We start from the raw sequence: 24,020 nt of genomic DNA on the forward strand, positions 1-24,020 counted from the left end.
TGACCGATACTATATATATACACCGATATTTATGTTATAACACTTACAACATACAAGACATATGCTAAGGAGGCGCTCATGTTTCAATAGGTAGGAGTTACAACCCCAACCACTCTCACCAGAAAAAGATGTAACCATTATAGGTACTCAAAATTTTAAATACATTTTATTGAAGATTTTTTCAATTTAAAAGACTTAAATCAGCATATAAGCAAAACGTATAGAAACAACACAGTTTACAGTTTTTAAATCATGAAAACATAACTTATTCTGAATTTAGTGTTTGTTAATTTACAACATAAACAAACTTAACATTTAAAGCCCACGGACCAAATGAGAAGTGTGGTTCCTTAACCTGGGATTTTACACTCATGTAAACACATTAATCATCTTCTCATGAGGGAGGTAAGCCTGTTATTTTGACTCACAGCCCATACACACTAGGTTAACCAGCAAAATGAAACAATCACAGTTAAACTGACAGTAGTTAGTTATAGGGTAAATCCTCTCTGAATTAGAGAGGAGCAGAAAACTTTGAGGCATGTCACTTTACTGGCAATGAACCAATCTGTGATGTCAAAGCAGGTGGTTTGCTTTGACAGCTAATGGAAGACAAGGGCTGTGACATCACTGACTGGGGTCTGGCCAGATGTGCAACATGCATGAATGTTTCAATCTGTGCAGATGCAGTTTTCTGCACTGTGATTCAGTCTTGAATTAAAGAGTAAAAAGGTGAATTTTTCAGCCACCTGGCAGAGCTACATCTTACCAGCTGACTACAAATGTGAGGCAGTTAGGACTATTTCTCCTGTGCCCATTGGTGTCTGGGTGTAAATACAATCGAATTTTATTTGACAGTGTTCCAGCTCAAAGTGAAAAAATAACAACATTAAAATACACACAAGAGAGCTTACACTCACACACATAGCTACAAAGTGACAGTGAATTACATAAAGCACATCTCTGACATTTAATGACACAAATTTAAAACAAATCACGCTGTGCAAAACACTAAAATTTCAGGGAAGGTGTTGAGTCGTTCCGGGTGCTATCCAGTGAGGCTATACAGTGTTACAATAAGAACAAACTGTTACAACAATTCCACTCTTAAGGCAAGCAACCACATAAAGGAGTTGATTAGGTAGTCAGTATAGTTTATAAGGTGTGCCCAATTTTACAACGCAGTCAGTCACATAATTAGAAGTGGTTAAGCGTATAGTACATCCAGTTTTAGGTCAGTGTTAGCCTGGGCCATGACAGATTACACTTCTGAGCACAGAGGTCAAATAACCTTAATGGCAGAGACGTTATTACCCCTCATGGCTGTGAAAGGAGTAATTAGCTCTGGCTCCATTTCCATTCTTCCTCAGTTTCTGAGCTCAGCATACCAGCACAAAGTGAGACTAGATGAATCCTCACTGTCTTATTTAGGGTGAATAAACACCTAGACTTTCATGACATCTCCATCCGCCACATTTTCTAGATTTGTAGCTTCATGAGAATAAGCCAGACACAAATTATTATGATAAAATTTGACCCTGTTTTTCAACAGTGTCACATAGAGCCTTACAGTGCTTTTCTACCCTTTACTATTCATCCTGCCTCACCTTCACCACTGAGGTGCTCAACATTCAACCTTCACTCCAGCTTCTCCTGCCCCCAGCTGTCATCCGCCTGGGTCCAGTGAAACTCGTAGCCCTTGGACAGCACAAGGCTCTCCAGGTCCCTGTCCTCAGCCCTCTCCTTCAGCCTCTGCTCCTCCAGTATAGAGACCAACATGTCTCGTTTTTCCACCGTCCTCATGATCTCGAAAAGGAGTTCCTGCTCCTCCTGCAGCTCTGAGGCGCTCTTCTTTGTATCTGGAGTGAGGTGGAAGAGAGTAGAGGAAGGTGAGAAGAAGTTTATGTACTATTATGTCTGACTATCAGATTGTGTTTTTGTGCGTGTGTTCAACTCTTACCCTCTACTGCCATTCTGCATCGCAGATCTTGCTGCAGTCGGCTCTGTGTGTCTTCCAGTTCAAGCTCCTGAGCACTAAGAGAGAGGAGAAAATTGGGTGACCTCCACTAGTGAGAAATATGAATAGCAACAATATTAACATAGTTTATGTTTTCCCATACAAGTCTTTAATCCATGTGTGATCTGATGCAGTCACTTACAAGATCATGAGTTCAGACTCATAACGCGCCAGTCTGTTCTTCTCCAGAACGAGTTTAAACCAGGACTGATAGAGCTGGGCCTCGTCAATGTCATCTGTCTGAGATGATTCTGGGAGGGGAAGAGTGAGGAAGCAGAGAGGGAACAAAGGAAGGAAGGTGGGAGAGGAGAATGAAGGAAGGTAGGAAAGAGGGACAAGGGTTTGTAAGGATTTAAAGGAAGAAGACAAGGGGATAGATGGGGATGAATGTAGCAGGGTTGGGAGGGAAGGAAGGAGGCAGGATGGAGAAGAAAGAAAAACATTTCAGAATTTTACATCAATTATGTAAATCCATTACCAGGGGGAAATAATCATACTGGAATCAAACCTCAACCACACACACACACACACACACACAGGCCATGTGCTTTGCTTCAACCTCACAAGACCTCACTATTCACTGAAACACAGACAAAGCCCTATACTGTAAAAAGATGAAGAAACAATTAAGTCTCACTGTCTAGTGAGTGAATGAGTACAGCCATTAACTGTATGTAGAGGCTTTTAACCAGGCAATGTTTTTTTCTAAATGGCCTGAGAAGTATGGACACAGCAATTAAACGTAGTCACAGTCAATGTAGTCTTACATTGAACCAAGGTGTTATGGTTCAGAATTCTGTCATTAAAAGTAGCTTTGTAATGTCTTCTTCAGGCTAAAGGACCTTTGTAAGACACTGGTCTGTGTATGTGTGTGTGTGCATATTGTTCAGTACCTGTTTCTCCTCTTATCATCTTTTCTATAGCCACTCCTCTCTCCTCTTGGTCTCTCTGTTTCTCTGCGACCTCCTCCAGTTGTCTTTGGATGGCCTGGGCGATGCAAAAATGGGACATTATATGACACACGTGATCAAAGGAGATGATTTCCAGGTTTTGAGGTATCTTTCTCTGAGGTTTCTGCCTCCACCTCTACACCATGTAGGTGAAAGGAAATTAGTTTGTGGTGCTCACAAAAATTCTGCTGCAACATCTCTCTCCAGAAAGTGTCCCTGTTATTCTGGACAGTCCAGAGAACACATTCTCAACAGTTTTTGTAGGCACTATTACATTGGTAGAAAGTAGTTACAATGAATGAATTACACACAATATCCCATTCACCTTCACTATATTGGGGTCATGGCAGAAATCTCAGGTAAATGTTGAAAATGTAAAATGTATCATGATCACTGGTAGAAGGAAGCACTTCAGTCAGACATATAATGGGGATTTCATGTTTTTTGTCAGGTCAAACTAAGAGACGCAGTGTACTGAGGCCATGGACAGCTCTCTGAACCATTCAATTAAAAATTAGTGACTAGTACCTGAGCTCTGTGAAGCCTCTTCAGCTGTTCTCTTTTAGCCTGCTGGGCCACCGTCTTCTCCTGCCTCCTCCTCTGTTTCTCTGTACACAGCTGGGACAGGAAGTACGGAACATTTCAGAAAACGTACACACGCAGCATTTGTAACACTTCCCTGTATTGTGCTGCTGTCTTTCAGTACATAGATATGGTCTGTGCAAACCTGATTGGATGTCAAGTTATCATTTTCATCGTCACTAGAGGAAGGCTCTTCCAGATTCTGTTGACTAGAGGCTGGAAAAAGAAATTAAAAAAATGAGAATAGCCAAGACATTTGAAGTTTGCATGAAAGTACAAAACAACTGTTTTCACGTATAACTTGCAAAACTGATAATATTTCATGGTGTGAATCTATCCATGACACTTGTGGTGTAAATGCTTAATTAAAAAGCATGACAGACGCCATTGTCCTGTTTCACTCTTGCTTTTATATATCAGCTTCTAAGTAAATGTCATATAAGAGGACAATAAAAACAAACAAACAGCTGTTTTTTAGATTTGACCTCTATGACTTCTCACTTGAACCCACTAAACCACTGGTTCCCAGGAGGTTGAGACTCCCCAAGCAGTCGCAAGATATATCTGATAAACATTTCTGTTGCACAAATTATGTTTTGCAGACTTTTTTCTCTTTGGTTTTAGGGCCCACAACTTTACTGTTTTGATTGATTCTCACCGCTCTCATCAGTGTCGTTTTCGGATGCAGCAGGCAGCGGTTTTCAGCAAAAAAAAAGCTCTCATAAACCCACTGTGTATTACCTGCCCAGCACCAAACAGCAGACAGACACAGTTAGCGACTAGCTGGCGAACATAGCGGAGTATTTAGCTGCTGAAGAGTCAGATACTTCCCTCAGGAGTTGGTGGAGCCCAAGATAGAGCTAGAGTGAATATTGGACTTGCATTCATCAGGTGGACAGAAACACGACTAATGCTAATTTTGCTCTGTCTCTGCTGGATGTGTCAATAAGCAACTGTTTGCTATCATGTTATCCATAGCAACTTAATAAGATGAAATTATGTCATATTGTGCTTTGAGCTTGTTGCACTGCCCCCATGTGGCAAAAAAATAAAGTAATGCGAATATAAGGATGCAATTTAATTTAGCTTTGGCTTTAACAACACAAAGGCGGGAAGGGACAGGAAAAAGCAAGCAACCTTACAGTGGTTCATTCGGAAGGGGGTCTTTGAATGCTGGCAGCTGTTTTCAGCACAAAAGCTCAGGAAACCTTCTGTAAACTACCTGCTCAGACAGACAGTTAGCGACAAGCTGGTGAACATAGCTAAGCCTCTAACAGTTAAAGAGGCAGACATTTCCCTCAGTGCTTAGATTTATGTTCATCAGATTGCCTGAAACATGACTCCAAATAAATGCTTATGTTACTCGATGTCTGCTGGATGTGTTTATGTTGACTGCTAACACGTTCACCATAACTTTATAAGGTGTAATTGTGTCAGTGTTGTGTTTACAGTTTGTTGCACTGCCCCCAAGTGGCCCAAAAATCTATTCTTGCAGGTTTAAAGGATCATGTGCCAAAAAGGTTGTGACTAACCTTTGTTTCTGAGGTTGGTGAGTATCGTTCTGATTTCCTTTTGCATCTCCTGCTCCTCACTCTCTGAATCCTCCCTCTTCCTCAGCCTCAGGGATGAGAACAAGTTGACCCTCCTGCGGGGCAACGAGGCCATGTCATCAGAGAACACCCCTCCAGAGTCTCTACGGCCCTTTAGAGACACCTGCTGCAACAGAGAGGGCAGGTCCTGCCCGGCCCCCCATGGATCGGCCCCTACAGACGCCCACCGAGCTTCACACTTGCCGGCGTTCTTGTCATCTCTGGATGGCTCTGGACCCACGGTGCTGAAAAGGGAGCTAAAGCTGAACGCTCCTTCTGACATCGGCCTATGTTTGCGAGATCTGTCACGTTTTGTCCTCCTGGTAAAGCGAAAGACAAATCATGATATAAAACTAAATGTAGGTACATATTTGAATTCTATCCAGAAATTAAAAACAAAATAGGCAGTTTAGACTGATAAGATTCTTACAGAAAAATCTTGCCTACAGCAGCTTTAATGTGGTGCTTAAAATAAACTACGAACAGTAAGTATTTTATACAAACATTGTGACTGCAGTGTTGGAGCTACTGGAGGGATTGGTCACACTAAATGTCCTCCTAAAGGCGTTGGCTATAAGCTGTAAGGCTGAGGGGGAAGAGGCAGAGGTTTGGCTCTGGGATGGTTCCCCATCCTGGCCCAAATCTGTCTGAGGTTTATCTGCTTCTGTCTCTGCTTGTACCTGATAAAACATCAGAGGACAGGAAAAATGCGGTCAACATAATGTGGAATTAACCCCTCTTATCTTGCCCACATCTCAGTCTCTGGACCACTGCATTATACTGTAGAAGGAAGGAGTAGTGAGAGATAAAGAGCAGAAATAACTGTCATGTGCAGGCTTATTCTTCTCTAGAACAACTGATATTGCTGCCTTAATAAATAACTAACTCCACCTGGTCTTTATGTTGATGTGCGTTTTTAGTGTTTATGTTAATCAGAGTGTCCTCTGGTGCGACCAGCACGTCCCAGTTCAGAAGCTTCTCTTTCTCAGAAAGAGATAACATCAAGCGTTTCTTTGGGGTTGACGAGTTGCAGACTGTCTTTGTTGTAGCTGAGCGCTCTTCACTCTCCTCACTTTCTGGGGGACTCTGGGTACCTGCTGATGTCTTGGAACTGCTGTCGGAGTTCTGAGAGAACAGGAATCTTGTCAGTGCACAAAAAGTCTATTTTCTTACACAGGGTTATTAAAAATATCTATGCAATGTCAATGAATTACACAGAAGACATTACTCTTACTCTAGTTATATAATTCCCAATAACAAGACTGTTCTCAAAGTACATGTAGAGGTCATAAGGTGTGTCACTGTCTCCAATAAATCCAGAATACATTCCATGTAACATACAGTTTGTTTTTCTGCTGAAGTGATCTCCTCAAAGTCAGAGTCAGCTTCAGGGACGGTCTCTGGGCCCTCTTTGTCCACCGGCCAGCTTCTCTGGAAGTGCTTGATGAAGATCAGAGGGAAGGCTGTATGAGGGCAGAAAGCACACTTAGTTAGCTTAGTTGTTTGTTTGAGAGGGATGGCATCGAGCTCTCGTCCCTACCGAAGTTGAATGTACTTAGTGTAAGTGGCTTTCAACAAATACGACTGCCAAATTAATGTAATCTAATGTTATATAATGGATGTTACAACAAAATATTACACATTTTCATTTTGGAGATTTTGTGTCATTCAGCCTCTCAAACTCAGACATTAATATAATTATCAAAACTTCTTAGTTGTCTCTAAACACTTGTAAAATACCAATGGAGAGAGTGATTCATCACTACTGATTAACTTTCTTTAAGATATATGAGCACCCACGAAACATAGACCTTTTTCACAGCAGACATTCTGAAATAATAAGATAAATGATGGCTGAATTCCATTTAGATGCTTCAGTTTCAGGGTCCTGGTATCATATGCTGACTCACTGCCACACTGTCATACTGCAACTGCTATGTGACAAACCTACACTGTGTACACAAATGCCTTGTTAATAGACCAATCCAACCAGATCTGATACACCTGCAACATTTGAAAAAACAAAGAAGACTGCAGAGCAAAGCTGATAAAAAAGATTTGGATGAAAACCTAAAAAAGAAAGCAGTGGCTGCACAGTGTTTCAACTCTGCGGAAACCAGTCAACATCTCCAAGACCTCAAGAAAGTGCACCACACGCTTTCCATGTGTTTAAAAGAGAACAATACTGACCTCTAGTGTTATATATGCTGCATTACAACATTGTTCATATCTGTACTGACCTACCTCAGACAGTTAGACACCTCCCCACTTGATTTCCAACACCACATGCTTTATATGTGTACAAGTCACAGAAACAAACCCAAATCTGATTGGTGTTACAGCCCTCTGCTTAGCACTGTAACATTTCGATCAACTGTAGCTGTATGACAAATAAATCAATCAATCAAACTTGACTTTAGACAAAGCACAGCATGCAAAAGAAGTCTCAAGGATTATACTGCACAAAACCACAGGCTTCAGTTCTCACTCAAACCGAGATGAAGAAACAGTTAAAAACCAGGAAAATTTAGTTGAAGATGGAAGAAGCAATGACAAAATAAAAATCTGAGGTACTCACTCGCTCTGATCTTCCGTTTCCATCGATGATTCTGTTTGGTGTTACAGCGATCTACACAGATGGGAGACAGAGACCAAAACAAACTGAGACAGGCAGCCTTCATTTTTTTTGAAGACTGGTCAAATGACCTGTTACATGATAACAGCACAGAGACCAAATCCTCTACAGTGTGTTTACAGGAAAGCACACTGACTCTGGCTCTCCACACTTAAGCATACAACAGCATGTCACACATCAAGTGATTACAGGTGATCTCATCTCAAAGAATCTGACAAAATAAGAGTTATCATCTCTCTAAAACAAAACGTGACAAAATAATAATTTATAGCAGTTGTAAAGGTTAATAGTGAGTAAGGTGAAAGTATATAAAGCAAAGTCAGGTATATTTATATCAAGTTTTCAGTGAAAAAGAATTGTGGTCAAGTGTACAAAAACGAGACTAAGAGTCCACAGCCAAGCTACTGGCTCTGTGAGGCTGTACTTAGAGGTACAGGGGAGCTTGAAGCTAAATGCTAACGTCAGCATGCTAACATGCTCACAATGAAAATGTTAATATGCGAATACAGTGTCTGCATAAACACATGGAAGATGTCTATTGTCTCACAAGCTGAGGAACAAGCCAATCTATCAAAAAAAAGTGTATTAAAAATCTATCAAGCTTTTCTTCTTTATAAGCTCTATAAGAGACTCTGTTACAACTAAGTACACTAGTGAGAACATGGCAATGCAGCAGCTCTAAAAGCTAAGACTGTTGAGTTAGCATTGTTCCTGCATGTGCAGAAATGTGTGTGGATTGACTGTTCAGCCCAGAAAAACTCTGCTGCTGAGATGAAATAAACATTCAGCTAAGTGTGGGAGAAAACCTACAGTATGGGAGTTGCACCCTGATCTCCCTGATATCACCAGGGGGAGGGATTCCAACACAAACACTTACACAGTAGGGTCACTAGTTAAAGTTCGGCCAGTTTAAGATTCTCCCTCAGGGAATATCATGTTTTCAAGTAATAACAACCCATTTGTGCAGCACAGTATCTTTTTAATAGCTTTGAGAGACAGAGAATAACTTCCTTTAGGCCACTCCACCAGAAACAGTATTTACCCAGTGCTGCATATTTTGGGAGCCTGGAAATTAGTCTACATATAGTACTGTAAGAACCACACTTACCTTTGGTACTGTCCTGGCTTTGGCCCTTGGCCCCTGTAGTATCTTGTGCTGTAGGTTTGACTATACAGGAAGCATCCAGAGCTTCAACAGCCATCTCTGTGTCTTCAGGAACTCTTTTCTGACCTTTATCAAGCTGCTCTGAATGCAAGCTGGACGTCTCAACTGCAAATAAAAACAGTATGTGGGCATTAAATTTTAACTAGCTTTGAATTAATGCTAACCTAAGTGCCAGTAAAAAATTTACTAGCATGTAGCGCATTTCATGCATACTGTCTGACTGGGGGTCTACTTCAGAACAACAGGCTAGCAGTCACTGCACTGCTTGTGTACTAAGATATCTAAAACAATCAGTGTAGCATGTGAAAGAATGGTTGCCAGGTACCAAACTAATATATTCCCATTAGGCAGCATATATCCTAATATCCTTTTCATACAGTAAAAGCACTTACAGTAAAAATAATGAATATATTGTCTGCTTATGAAAGTGACACATGCTGTTTAAAAGTTCCCTCCACAGTAAAATATTCATTTCTATTTGCAACACAAGCATAAATGACATGTTCATAACAGTACTCACAGAGTAATGAAGTCAACATTGTACAGAGGTGATTCCACTTGGTCACAGCAAAGAAATGAAAATATCTTGATACAACCTTTGTATGCAGTGTGCTTATCAGCCATTAGAAAACCAGACCTTTTATTAATGTGACTGTGATTGATGTTCTCACTTGGGTTTGGCTTAATGTTTGTCAGAGGAGACCTAGAATAGCCACAGGAGAATACAACTTGACCAAATGATACATGGATACCAAACCCAGAGGAAAGGATAGAGCAGACCCAATAGTAGAACCCATGAGGAAGCTGACAGGAGGAACAAGTGATTCACTTCAATTCTGTTCAGGTCGACTGGAGTGTAGTTCAGTTAGGTTCAATTTAACTTCCAAAAGTATTTGATTATAGCTAAGCTTTTGCATATAGCCTATTTTTCATGTTACATTAAAATGATGATTGTCTTTTATTGCAGCAGAAGTTTTTCAAGCCATTTGATTAAGGGCAAGCTGTGTGCCTTCCTTTGAATCCGCTGCAAACCTAAAGGTTGTTCAGCTTTTCATCAGATGTTACAAAGCACATGTTATTTGTTGAGTTAACAAAAGCTGTGATTGTGAACATGATTTGTGTGGGTGATGTTACGTCAACTTAGCACAGAGGTGGGAAAAGGATTTGCTTTGATAGAGGCCTTTTGATGAAGTTGTTTTGTGGTTAAAAGACAGAAATATTTTCAAAATTGACCATTACAGATCTCCAACTGTTCATTCATGTCTAAGCTTTCTTAGTTTTTCTTAGGTTTCTTAATTATTCGAATAACGCAATTCAACTAATTGGCAACAAACCACGAAGCAAATTATTTATGTAACCAAATTGATTTATTTTTGAATATATTTACAGCTTATAAATATCATAAATTAAGCAATTTTACAGTAATTATTAATGTGGAAAACAAATAAGGCTTGCAGGCTGCCTCAAGATTTATTATAAACACAATTATGAAACATACAGAATACAGCCAACAAAATGTATCTGGCACTGTGCAAAAAGCTGCTATGGGGCTGCTGAGCTCCTGAGCAAAGTCTAGGAGGTGCATGAGAGAGATCTGGAGAGGGGCTCTGAGCAGGGGGGGGCTCCTTCTGAAACAGAGGGAACCACAGACAGACCACAGACATGTGGACACATTCGTTACTGTCAAATGGGCCTGACAAGAAAGCTGCTGCTGATGATACATCAGAGAGGAAAAATTAATTCAGGGGTATTCAGATGGATGTTTGGTGTTAGGGAGGAACACGGCACAACATGAGTGTTAGTGGAGTTAGCTCGGATGATATGACACCTCACTAACAGAATGACTAAGGTGATATGTGCGCATCAATGAACCATTACCACAAGCTTCCAACAACCTCTACACTAAATTTTTTGCTGTGTGCGATCAGGTCTGATTCAGAAATCTGCTTGCTATGATCTGTTTTATGGCACTGAGGGTGCTGATCTTTCATTGCAAGCTAAAACTTTTACACTTTGTCACAATATAGGCCTTAAAGCATAAGGCTAGCTATATTATATACCTACCTTACTGTCAACAAATCCTGTGAAAAGACCAAAAAGCCAACAATGAATCGATCCTACTAACAAGTATTGTTAGTAGCCAAAGCCTGAGCTTATAGCTTATTCCTCTGTGTCATAGAGCTCCACTGCACTTCTATACTTGCCGCAACTTCGCATCACAGCCAGGACCAGGAAGGACACTCGGCCAGAATTATTTTAAAAAACAAGATTATGAGACTACAGTCATGCTAGCGGCTCTGTGGGGCTGTACTGTTAACGTCAACATGCTAACATGCTCACAATGACAATGCTAAGATGCTGACGTTTTGAAGATATAATATTTACTAAGTTCACCATGTTAGTTTAGTGTGTTAGCATGCTAACATTTGCTAATTAGCACTAAACACAAACTACAGCTGAGGTTAATGGGAATGTCATTACTTTTGGAGGTATTTGGTGATAAACCAAAGTATTGGACAAACTGAAATTTTGAGCTGATGATGGAGCAAAAGAAAAAGAAAATCCTACTGACTTGAGAGATCATTTCACTCAAGTCATTAGGATTCATTATTTGAGGAGCATGAATGTTATGGCGTGGTTTCATGACAATCCATCCAACAGTTGTCGAGACATTTCACTCAAAACCTCAAATGTGAACCTCATGGTGGCGCTACAGGAAAAGTCAGGGGATCACATAAGTCATTAGGATTCATGCTCTGAGAACCAGGAATATCTGAACAAAAATTTGTGCCAATCCATCTAGTAGATGTTGAGATATTTCACTGAATAAGTGAAAAGTCTGACCTGCTGGTAGCGCTAGACAAAAAGTCAGGGGACAAACAAAGTCTGCAGGCTTAATCCTCGGGGGACCTTGAATGTCTGTACAACATTTCACGGCAATCCATCCAATAGTTGTTGAGATATTTCAGTGTGGACCAAAGTGGTGGACCAACTGACTGACATCATCCAGAGAGCCACACCGCTAGCGTAGCTTTAAATGAAACTAGATTTATATCTTCAGTAGGACCGAATAGTCAGTATTGGCTTTGGTCTTTTCATGGAATTTGTTCACGATAGCCAAGTTATAGAATAACACCAGCTACATCCTTTAAAGGGCATATGGTCCTATTTTTGAGAAACACTAGAACTAAACGTATAAGTGGCAGTAAGTAGAGGTAAACATGATGCAATTTGTTTATTTTAATTAAACCAAGGGATAATATTTAATTTGGAATTCCATTTGATATATCTCGATGCTACACATAACACCTTTACCGACTTCTGCATGCTGTACTTGGAATTTATGCTGGTTAGTGATTGGTTAATCTAGGTTAGGTGGAAGGGGGGCGGAGCAACAGAGGCAGCCAATGCAAAAGCAACACGACAAGATCTTATGACCAAAGCCGGCCAATCATCACCTTCCCCGCTGGCAGGAATCAGCCAATCAGAGGGTGCAGCATTGGAAACTTGAAACAGACTGAACAAAATGAAGTGAACAAAACAGAAAAAATTATAATTTGGGAAAAAAAAGAAAATTAATGAGATGTGGGGGAAAAAGGAAAATGGAAGATGGAAAGAAAACAGAGTGCTGAGAATTACAAGGAAACTTACTGTTCAAAATAAAGTTATTACAATAAGACATTACATTGAAATGTGAGAACTGCCAAAAAACAGGTCAGTGTTTCAACAGTGCATTTTAAGAATTGACCTCTAATTCTGCACAACTAAACCAAACAATCAGAACTAAATTCACCTTAGGCATCATTTACAACATAGAATATGCAACAAACAAAAATGATCAAAAATTACAAAAGAAAAGAATTGCAAAACTTTGAATTAAAAACAAAGTGAAATATTTTCACTGAGTCACAAATATATAGTCTTTTGTGGATTCTGCGTTTTTAAGCAAATATGTCCACCACTGAGGGAAAAAAAAAAACAGCCTGCAAGGATTATAGATAAGGCTCATTGTTTTTGGTTTGTACTGATTTTCCACAAGAAATATCCAGATTTTATTAAAAGGACTCGGATCGGTCTAAACTGAATTTCAAATTGATTTTACAACCCAATGCAAACAAAAGTTCTTGACTTTTCTGTCAACATATCCAGATTTCTTAAGAAAATACTGGTCCTCTTATGATGAGCAGAACTCAAAAAATCTTCACAAAGTGAGGACAAAAATGAGGAAAAACTCAAATGATGATTTTGCTGAGGCCAAGTCCCAAAGCGGACAAAACAAAGACTATAAATGGTTAAACATTTACTTTTGTAATCCATTTTTTAAATCGCTATTTTCAACCAAAGTTTTGTTTTGGTGTAATTTTTATAATTTTTGAATATTCAAAATAAATTGCCAGATATTGATTTTTTTTTTGGGAGGGGGGGGGACCATGAATAATGAGCCCTAAATATATCAAGTGAAATAAATCTTGAAATCTTTATCAAAATACATAACAAAGTGAAATGCTAACACCTACTACAAAAAATGGAATTTCAATGACAAAAGCATTTCCTGAAATAATATCGAAAAATAATACTGTTTTGGCATTTCCATTGCACATCTCTGTGGTGCAGAGTTAAGGTGCAACAGGCAATATGCAGAGTCAGTGTAACGTCAAAAACCATGTGGGTTACTTTGACATAATTCTAGTTCACTGAAACGAAACCACACTGTCCAGATGGCTTTCAAGGTTAGAGTCAGAGGGCATGTTCCAGGTTACTCTACTGCAATTAAATGTCTTTGGTTCATTATCAAAATGTACTATTTCAGCTACTTCAAAGCCTGTCTGGAGTGCAGGATGGGAAGGGTTTGACATTTTGTGACAATCCAATTGGTTGTTCTGACCCAGACAACATCACTGCATCACAGGGTCAAATGACTGTGGTGTGGTGAAAAAGGAACTTCACAAACACCAAGATATCAACCTCAAACTGACTGTTACATAACATCTGGAGACAGCTGTGTGATGTAAATGTAATTATTAGCACCTTTAGGTGATGCCTACAGTTTCAGCAGCCTGGAACAAGCCCATGTGAGTCAGAGATGCATTCAGCACGGTACAACACCAGGAGACCCTGGCAGTCAACAAACACACCAGGGGGTCTGAGCTAATTACCAACACAGCCATGTATGCACAAGGGCTGCAGCATTTTATTCATGCATCACCCCTGAAGTCAGCTCAGCATGGACCATTTAATACGGCAATACACAATATAGTCAGAGTACCTATATGACAATTTACTTAAGATGGCTTTTTGTTGTGCTGTTCACTGTAACTGCAGGCAAAATACACAACACACACTGAATACAAGCAGCAGAAGCTAATCAAGTGAAGCACTTTTATAGCAACTGTGTGCTGTTCAAAAGTTGCTTAATAAAACACTTTTGACTCCAAAAACACAAAACTAAAATGACCATGGACCAATGTAGGAAATACAGATATTATTTGGTTTCAAAATTATTACATTTATGAACCCCATATTCATTCATTTTGGGCAGTACAAGAGCACAAATTCAAATCCATCTGGGTTCCTATCAGGTCAACTGGCCCACACAAGCCCCTTGTTACTCCCCTTCCTATGTGAGCTGGTGGCCGATGAGCTGCTGCTGGGCCAGCTGGGGCTCCTGGTAGATCTGTCCCAGCACCTCGTGCATCATGCAGAGCAGAGGACAGCCCAGGCTCAGCAGCTCATACAGGAACACATAGTCATGCGAGTAGCTCCTGACGTGGGACCCCGCAGCTGTGAAAGACTCACACACACTTCCCAACAGCCGTCGAGGCAACACACACACAGCCCGGCTAGCACGCCTAGGCCAGCTCAGGCCTCGCCTAAGCAAGGAAACCAGGGTACCTGCGGGTTGGATCTGGACGCTGTCCGTCGCTGAGTAGCTCCCACTGTCCAGTGATGAGGGTGTGACAGAGCGTTGGTCTTCCTACACGAATCAAGAGACACAGAAGGTTATGTTGTATTTCATCATTTCCCTCCTATTACACATCAAATGACCAAGTGAATGAATTGATCCATAAGGATCATACAAAATGTGGACACCTTTCACGTCTAACATCTCAAATACTATACATGCTAAAGATATGTTACTTGGTACACAGGTTCCCTATAATTTTGCCCTCCACATATTCATAGGAGATACCAATAGCACCAACATATGGTTAGTTATTGGCTTAAAACTCAAAATGCTTTATTCCTAACTAAAAAATCTTTTATTTATGTTTGGATCAAAAGCTTCTCCCTTTTCCAGCATTTTTTAAAAACACTTTTTTCACTTCTTATACTTTCATCCAATCTTCATCCAATCTTTACATGCCATATTTGAAGAAATCCAAAAAACAACTTGGATATCTCATTTTTCTATAACTGGCTACCAAAGTCTTAGAGGTGTGGCCTATTGACCTAAAATGCCTTAACTCTGCAATGCAACATTGAATTGCAAACAATTTTACTAGACATGTTCAGATATGACATTAAACAATTATGTATGTTATTGTATTTCACCTATAGGTGGTGCTACAGTAAAAAAATGAAATGAAATGGTCATAAAAGACATCATACTTGGTACAGAGGTGCCCGTTGAGCATCTTCTCAACATATTCAAACAATAGCACCACCATGTGGCCAATGCGACCTGACTAGGCTCCGGCCATTTACACTCAAAACATGAATTTAAATAACTATAATTCTGTGGTCATTAAAGAAATCATACACGTGTACTCAGCACCACCATGTGGTGAGTTATACAGCATTTTCCATCTAACTTGTGAACCGTGGGGCACAGGAGAAATATTATTTTTCTGTTATGATTATGATAATGACAAATCCACAACTGAACAGCAGCACACCAGCTAATCATGTAGCAGGTAAACGACAGCAAGCGAGTAAAGGAGTGACGGCATGTTGTTTGGATGCAAAATGATTGGCGGGCTGCAAACACACTTAAAATGTCTTGAAATTTTAGGTGTGTTTTCTAGTTAGTTTTGCTGCTTTTTGTAACCACTGCAGTGTTCCTTACCATTCTCCTTCTGATCCTCCCCATGTGAGTGCTGGACTGGCGCTGGGCATAATGCATCTTGCAGTAGAACTTCGCTGTAAGAGAAATCGCAAACCCACTCAGCTTAGAGTCCAGTACAATAAAAGATCTCCTTAAAATGATACACTGACACAAAACAACATTTCCAAAATTGGAATTATTCATCAAACCTCTGAAAACTAAAAAGAGACAACATCCATAAAATATTTCTGAGTAACACCAGGGCTAACACAAGGCTGAAAAGGACAATAAGTCAGGTTTCTAGTGTTTCATTGGACAAACTGATCTAACTACATCTGCAGAACAAACACATCCATAGTACAGGGAATCAAACGTACCCTCCTGCGAGTCGAAGGTGTGCCCTCCCAGACGAAGGGTGCAGTTACAGACGTGACAGCGGAAACACTCGCGGTGGAAGAAGTAGCCCTCAGTGCTCAGTCTCTCCATCACGTACACCCGCTTGGTGCAGAAGTGGCAGGTGTCACTGCCGCCGAGCCCGGGAGGGAAGTCCTTACGCACTACACACTGAGAGGAAGAAGACCAGGACCAGTTTACATAGATGTTACATGCTGCCTTCAAGACAAGTTATTTAAGAGTTGTTGACTACTTCTGAGAGATGCCTGCAAAAAAGTACGCAAAACACACTAGTCACATGGTCCAGCAGTGAGATGGTAACTTTTAAAAGCACTTGCACCTATCATAGAAAATGTTGGCCATAATTGCCATAAAATCAGTGAGGAATGACAAGAAATTCTTTGTGAGTCGCAGTTTGTTCTATGAATAGGTGCAATGTGAAAAAAAGTGGTGTTGCCAAGTTGAATTACTGCAACAGGCTAGCAGCTACCATAAAACAATATGTGAATGTTTTTTTGAGACTGCAAGGGCTCAGTTTACCAAAAGCAAATGTCAATAACATTTATGTCCCAGTTACTCCTGATAATCCACAGACCTCACTGTGGAAACATTTTATTGTACCAGGATATCAAAACAGTAAATGCCAGTCTAGGGATTGCTCGAGGCCCAGGTCAGTCTCAAGTCTTAAAGCAATAGTCTGACATTTTGGGAATTACACTGTCTTGTCATCACCATCAGAGACTCCAGGAAGTCAATGCGCCCGGCCAAGAAATGAATCCAGCACATAAACCCCTGTTCAACCACAACCTGTCATTTTTACACTTCCATTTTTGTACGGATTAAACAATTACAGTAATTCAATGTGGGAGGCTGGTAGGTAGATTTTTTTCTTTGGTACAGAGCTAAGCTAGCCATTTCCCCCTGTTTCCAGTCTTTATGCTAAGCTAAGCAGTTGCAGGCTGCAGCTTCATATTTACCATACAGACATGCAAGTGGTATCAATCTTCTCATCTAACTCTGCAAGAAAGAAAATGAGCATAATTCTCAGAATGTCGAACTATTCCTTTAAGACATAAGTTTTGAGTCAACTCCCAAGTTCTAAATTAACAAGTACCAATCTCAAGTCAACTCTCAAGTAAAATGTAGAAAATCAAGCGATGCCAAGTCAGAAAATATAGTAACAATTTAGTAAGTGAAATAAAGCTCAATATCTCAAACATGGAACTTAATACCACTGAAGCTGCTGCCAGTTTACTTTTACTTAAATTAAGTCCAATGTCAAGTCTCATGTCACTAGAACCCAACACAAGTGTTAATTAATTCTCTTCATGTATCAAGGCAAATAAGTAGAACTGTGATTTGAGTTAGACTTGAGTTCAAATCATGTGACTTCAATCATCATCTCTTCTAGCTACACTGTAGCTACCAAGCTCTTTCAAACCAGTAGGCACTTTTAGGCCAAGCAGTGGTTAATAATGACTTAAAGTTACCGATAATTGCATGCAGATGTATATAAGCTGTTATATATATGTACATATATATGCAAATACAGCCAGTCCTCTGAAGCTTCATTTAATTTCTCTGTTGTGCAAAACCATCTAACACTGTTGCAAATACACTAGCTGCTCTGTTGCTTTGCCCTCATGAAGACAAAGCAGAACCCATTTACCCCTTCAGCCTTAGGAGCCCTCCGTGGCCAGGGAACTAGAGCCTAAAAAAAAAAAAGGCAGATTATCTGCTTTAAATCCAACCATCTAAATCTATAGGTTACAAAATAGACAAAAAACTTGAAATCACACTCAGCAATGACACCTCTTCCTAATGATGCTGCTGCTAATTCAACGTGGAAGCTGTATTGCACCTTCATTGAAAAATAAAAATAAATAAAATAAAGCCCATGAACTCTGGGTTAGATTTGTTTCTGAAACATCCACATGCATCTTACCGGTGTGGCATTGGGCCTGTGGTCTGTCTCATAGAGGACGGCCAGTATCTGAGCTTTAGCATCAATGGCTGATGATACTTTTCCGACTGTACGCTAACGTTAACACCAGGGAAACACAGGTGCAGAGGGTTGGAGGGAAAAAAAGGAAGGAAATGGAAACCACAGACAGGAGTTAGAAAGAAGACAGATGAAAAAGCAGAAAAGGCATGATTTACTTTGAATTTAGAGAACTGCATTTAGACGGAGGTATCGACTAGTACCTCTTTAATGTAACTAGGAGCTCCAGTAGGACAACTCTCAGAGCGAACAATTGACTTTTGAGTGATTCTTCTAGGGGTCTCAAGAGCGCAGCTCCCGTTGCACTAAACAAACACCAGAATGAACATCATTTGTGCAATAAGATGCAGTTCATATGTCATATGAAATCTGAGAGCCAAGAATTTCTAAGAATCCTGGTGTTCTTCCTACACCTCTATGAATTGACTGTGTTTGATCTAACACCACCCTTTCCTCAGGCGGGAAATCAGAAATACATGAATACAATAAAAAAAAATTAAATATGTAAGCTTGCTCCATGGATAATGAATGCTGTGTTGAAATTAATGAGCTATCAAGACATCAACTTGAGTTGTCACAGCCAAATGAAGCTTATATGCTAGAAACCCCACATACCAGATCTTTAACATGATTTTATATCCCAGTGATATCAGATATGCAGTTATTTCACCTGCTTGTAGCTTTGGGAGAGAGCAGTTCCAGTGTCTTAGGCTTTAAGAATAATACATTTAAATTGTAAAGATAAGTTCAAGGTTGGCTCTACAAAACTCTACAAAAATATTCTGGACCTGGTTTCACAAAGATATAGACTTTGACTCTCGTCAGACTTCAGATAGACGTCTTAATCCATCCACTGCACAAAGCTGTCTAGTTCTTGATTATGTTAAATAGGACCAATTTTAAATGAATTCTGGGTAAATTAAGACTTTTTTCAAACTAAAAAACATAGCTGACGGAGTAACCACGTCAAAACCGCTCAGCTCCTTTCACTCTGGCAGAAAATGTTTGGCTTCTGGAAGAATGCAACAGTTACAAGGACATTTTACAGGATAAATTCAGTGAAGAGAGTAACAACATTGTTAGCAAACCACACATTATGGGTTCAAAAGAGGTCCCTTTTAGTCATTTGGTGTCACTGGAATGATTATTTTGATGTCTTAAAGTTAGCTAACTATGTCTCAAAAGCTCGGGAAAAGAAGGGAAGATGGATTTTTAATTAGTCTTTATTTTAATTTCTCTTTTAGATTACAATTATATATGCTGCATAAGTAATTTATGAATCTTGCTGTAGACATGAAGGAAAGTTATTTGAATCCGAATACTTAGTAATTTTGTAGTTTTTGAAGTATCATTTGAAAATGCATGTGCTGCGATCTGGATTTGGTTTGTACTGTATTCATTTGCAGTGCCAGCCCATGTTGGGCCCCATTAAGATAGCTGATCTGGGAAACTAGTAGGATACTTAAGATACTGGAGATCTGCAGGTTATTAAGGACTAGCAGGCTGTCTTCAGGCAGGCTATTGATATGCATGAGGAAACGGTTACCTTCATGTGATCATTTTCAGCTAATTTCTTATCGCCAAATGTCTCCTGAGCAGTTTTGTGGACCTTCCCCTGCTCACTTTCCAGATTATTCAGAGAACTGTCATGCATCCTCTCATAGTTTTCCTTGTGCAGTAAAGAATCTGGATGGGAAGATGAGCTGCTGTGTCCATGTTCACAGTTAGTATCAGAGAGGGCAGATGAGATTTCCTGGCTCTCATCAAAGCAAGTCGGAGAGAGGGCAGTAGATGTTTTGTCGTTGCATGTGGCAGAATCGACAAGAAGAGAAGAGATTTGGTCTGTTTTTTCAGAGTTAGTGAAAGACGAGGGAGCAGAGGAGTCTTTCTGTGTTTTGTGTCCAGCAGTATACAGGGGGACAGAGGAGAAGCCGGCCTGGGCAGTGGGGTCAGGGACAGGGTGGACTACAGAATAGATGGTGGAGCTCTTACACACAGAGGCAGAAGGAGGAGGAGGTGGAGACAAGGAAGGAGAGGAAGAGGTAGATAGTTCCACCTACAGAAGAAGAGTCAAACAGAAATGAAAGACTGAGTAGAATAGAAGGATCAAACTGGAGAGAAAATAACTTGATCACATCAAATGAAAAGCTCAAACAAATCAGCACGCTTTTGTTTCAGAAGGGAACTTTTCTACAACGTAAATCAAAAAAAGAATGTCAAGTGTGTTAGTTAAAGCTGACCGATTACAAAATGGACAGAAACACAGTTAAAGGCCCTGAGAACCTTTTTTCTCAATCAGCTTCTTATTATGTCCACTGGAGTCCTGGAACAGTTTTGGTTATTTCAAATGAGAGATTTCTGTCTTTGCTGTTTGGTGTGTGCTCTTCTCACTGCTTTGACATGGGTGTGGCTCACTTGGAAAAAAGTGATGTCACGTATTTCTAAGTACCAATCGAGAAGTAGCCATATTTGAAACAAAATGTGATGAAAGTTGTGGGGTTAATTGCTTACGTTGCCCGGCCACTGTCAATCAAATGTCATCAAACCACACACACAAAGTCCTGGTAAAGCAGATTAAGTTACGTATTAATTACTAAGAGTTTAACACTTAAGAACTAAGGGTGTATTTTTCTCCAACATTTAACTGTTGCTTATTCAGCGATGAATAGTTACTGTGATAAGTCTTCTGGGGCTTTAATACACCACCATCACGTACAAGTGTCTATTAACAGATTATTCATTTGACAAACAACACTGTTAGTGTTAACTAGAGTTCTTAAACACACTTCAGCAATGTCAGCAAATGATACTGTAATAAGCTATACGAAGAGATTCTATAATGTGGAAGCAAATAATTGCCATAATGATCTGAATCTTAGCAGCAGCTAAATACCTCATTTTGAAATGTAATTACTACTTAATACTCAATAATGAAATTTAAATATTACTGAATTTGTAGCACTGAAAAGCATCTGAATTTATGAAGTCTGAATTCCACTCTTTGAAATTTTAATAGTCAGTTTCAAGTTGTGCAATTTCAAAAACTTTATTTCAGGTATACATTTTTTTTTTTTTTTAGGTTTCACAAATTCTGATTCAAAACCTATATTCAAATTGCTCAAATTCAATAAGCTAATAACAAAAATTCAAGATGTGAAGTTCAGATCTGAACATCCAGGATACCCAGGAGAGCTGCCAAGTGTAATACAAAGTATTTAATAAAACAATATAAATCTGTTCATTTTTAGAAGAAAACTTCTAAGGTCTCAGAGCCACCAAAGCAGCTCAGCAGCTGCCACATGCTTGAACATAGACTGAATGTAAATGGATCAATGTGCTGCACCTTTTACATATGGAACCATGATGCACGCTGTTATCATGAACATGCAGTAGTCGCAACTACGACATTAGTCAAGCATGAAAAAGTGGTTGATGCAATACACAACCTGTGATTCAGAAAGAGGAGAAAGAGGAGCAGCAGGAGGTCTGTTGGACCCAGGAAACATGGAGGAGAGGAGGACGGCTCTGTCCTTTATACTCCTCCTAGAAAATTCCCTAGTAGACAGGCTCTGGGCTTTTCTCTGCACGGACAGCACGTGGTGGTGAAAATCGGAAGAGAACACGTCAAAATGAGTTAGAACCAAATTTTTTGCGGTTGTGATAAAAAATATTGTACAGAACTGGCATGAAATTCACCTGCTGCATCGACTCCTCTGACCTCTCAGAGGAATGATCAATATCAGAAGCAGAGAAATGACTGGTCATCAGGGCAGGAGAGGTGCGTTCTGGGTAGTAATGTTCAGTAAAATTAGGGCTCTGTGAGCGGGGAGAACTTAATTGAATCTTAGAGCTTGAGGGTGAAGGAGAGCGACTGTAGCTGCTCTGAGGGTGAGAAGATTTGGAGGAATAGAGGACACTGGTTTGCTGAGCCACAGCAGTGGGATTCTCCAGTAAGCGAAGGTAAATGGAAGGCTGGAAACAGGAAGAAGAGACGAGGAGAAAGAGGAGTATGGGTTTATAGAAGCTATACAAATGTTACACATTTATGTACCTATTTGTAATGCTTAAATGAAACTCACAGCTCATTTAATAATGTGGAAGAAAAGAACATGTGAGGACACATATGATTCATCTTAAGCTTGTTAAATAAGAGAGCCACAAATGGCTGTTAATCAATAACAGAGCCCATCCAACCACATTCACAACAGAAGGAGCTGAGAAGAGTTCAGAGGGAAGCATACCTGCCACCTGGGGCGAGGGGGAGGCAGAGGAGGAGGAGGGGGGACGTCCTTAGGCTTTGCAAAACGGGGGTTTTCTCTCTCCTCTTCCGCCTCCTCCTCCTCCTCGTCCTCATCCTCGTCCTCCTCCTCTGAGAGAGGAAGTGGGGTGTTGGAAGGAGACAGAGGAGGAGAAAAGGATGGATCGGATGGGTCCTCATCAGACTGATGCAAGGAGGAAAGGAAAGGAAAAAGGAAAGGAAATTCAAAGGAAAGTGTCTTAAGAGAACCCAGATACAATAAAACACAGGTATTGAACAGGAGAAGTTGGCAACAGAATAGTAGATGACAGAGTGGCACATTATGGTTGAGGTGCCTCACCAATCTCAACGTACCAAGACTAGATTAAGATAAGAGACATTTTTTTTGTGCCAAATGTGCTCAGTGTAAATAGTAGAATAAAGTTAGTGTTGGATAAGCAGTCAAGCCTGAATAGAATCAATCAGACCTCTGTCCTATCAGCTTATGTTCTGTCAGTCATGTGATGCAAGCCCCTAATATCCCAAAAATACATGAGTGAGCAGTATTGTCAGTAGCCCGTATGTTCTAAATAAATCAATACTTATGTCCTCCAGGAAACCTAAAGAGGGGAACTCAAACATTGTACATTAGACAGATAAATAAAGTGGTTTTAAATGTAAACATTAGGTATTCAGTAATGATACATTTCACAATTTGGTATTCAGTTGCTTATTCAGATTAGATTCAAATTATTATGCCTTTCTTTGCTTCCATACTGAAGCCAGTTAGTCAGCTGCAATGACAGAGAATTCTTTCTCTGGTTGAAACAAATCAGTAAGGCCAAAAACAGAGAGCACAGTCAAAATTAAAACTGTTAACGTGTTATCAAGTAAAAAAATGAATCCAATTCGACTCTCTTGTGGATCTGAAAGTGAAATGGGTGTCACAGTCCCTTCTGATATGGGACAGTATTCAAACTGTCCGTCTCTCACCTTGCTGTGTGTCTTTGCGGTCGAGGAGTTCTCCTCAAACTTGGCCAGCAGCTGAGTTGCCATGGAGCGGACCTTGTTCTCCCGCAGCTCCCCATCCTCACCAGCAGGGGGCGCACTGTGACAAGACAACTGATGCCATGCCAGGGACACAGAGGGGATGATAGAGGTGGGAGAGGAGGTAAAAGTAGCAGGGATAGGGATCAATATGTACCAAATACTGTATCACACAGAGCGCAGGTTACTTGTGTTGTTCTGGACTGATAACAGAAAGATACTGTGGTCCTATTCTCACAAAACAAAGAAGGTACAAACTATGGTCGACTACTATCTTAACACAGGTTTTCAACATTGGAGCAGCCAATCAGAAAGTCTATTTAACATAAAATATAACTGAGCAGTTATACTTCTGAAG

At 40.1% G+C, this 24,020-nt stretch overlaps 1 protein-coding gene across 12 annotated transcripts in view; it reads right to left on the minus strand.

Moving 5' to 3' along the window:
• Nucleotides 1-147: 147 nt before the first annotated feature.
• mical2b (microtubule associated monooxygenase, calponin and LIM domain containing 2b) overlaps nt 148-24,020 on the minus strand; it is a 68,652-nt gene continuing 44,779 nt past the window's right edge. The window contains exons 16-38 of one of the 12 annotated variants that reach the window (XM_044192564.1): nt 23,609-23,737; nt 22,620-22,820; nt 22,075-22,350; nt 21,825-21,959; nt 19,925-20,434; nt 18,582-18,683; nt 18,322-18,414; nt 18,046-18,087; nt 16,361-16,547; nt 16,005-16,078; nt 14,831-14,912; nt 8,882-9,043; nt 7,717-7,767; nt 6,480-6,601; nt 6,030-6,263; nt 5,643-5,818; nt 5,082-5,458; nt 3,695-3,765; nt 3,496-3,588; nt 2,911-3,004; nt 2,160-2,268; nt 1,961-2,034; nt 148-1,859 (exon numbers count right to left, since the gene is read on the minus strand). In XM_044192564.1, coding sequence (XP_044048499.1) covers nt 1,639-1,859; nt 1,961-2,034; nt 2,160-2,268; nt 2,911-3,004; nt 3,496-3,588; nt 3,695-3,765; nt 5,082-5,458; nt 5,643-5,818; nt 6,030-6,263; nt 6,480-6,601; nt 7,717-7,767; nt 8,882-9,043; nt 14,831-14,912; nt 16,005-16,078; nt 16,361-16,547; nt 18,046-18,087; nt 18,322-18,414; nt 18,582-18,683; nt 19,925-20,434; nt 21,825-21,959; nt 22,075-22,350; nt 22,620-22,820; nt 23,609-23,737 — 3,615 coding nt within the window. In that variant the 3' untranslated portion in view covers nt 148-1,638. Of the gene's footprint in view, nt 1,860-1,960; nt 2,035-2,159; nt 2,269-2,910; nt 3,005-3,495; nt 3,589-3,694; nt 3,766-5,081; nt 5,459-5,642; nt 5,819-6,029; nt 6,264-6,479; nt 6,602-7,716; nt 7,768-8,881; nt 9,044-10,286; nt 14,913-16,004; nt 16,079-16,360; nt 16,548-18,045; nt 18,088-18,321; nt 18,684-19,924; nt 20,435-21,824; nt 21,960-22,074; nt 22,351-22,619; nt 22,821-23,608; nt 23,738-24,020 lie in introns of those variants that run through there. The other 11 variants (XM_044192565.1, XM_044192566.1, XM_044192567.1 and 8 more) reach the window with 11 other exon arrangements.

The sequence above is a fragment of the Siniperca chuatsi genome, linkage group LG4, assembly GCF_020085105.1.
Source record: "Siniperca chuatsi isolate FFG_IHB_CAS linkage group LG4, ASM2008510v1, whole genome shotgun sequence".
Classification (NCBI taxonomy): Eukaryota; Metazoa; Chordata; class Actinopteri; order Centrarchiformes; family Sinipercidae; genus Siniperca; species Siniperca chuatsi.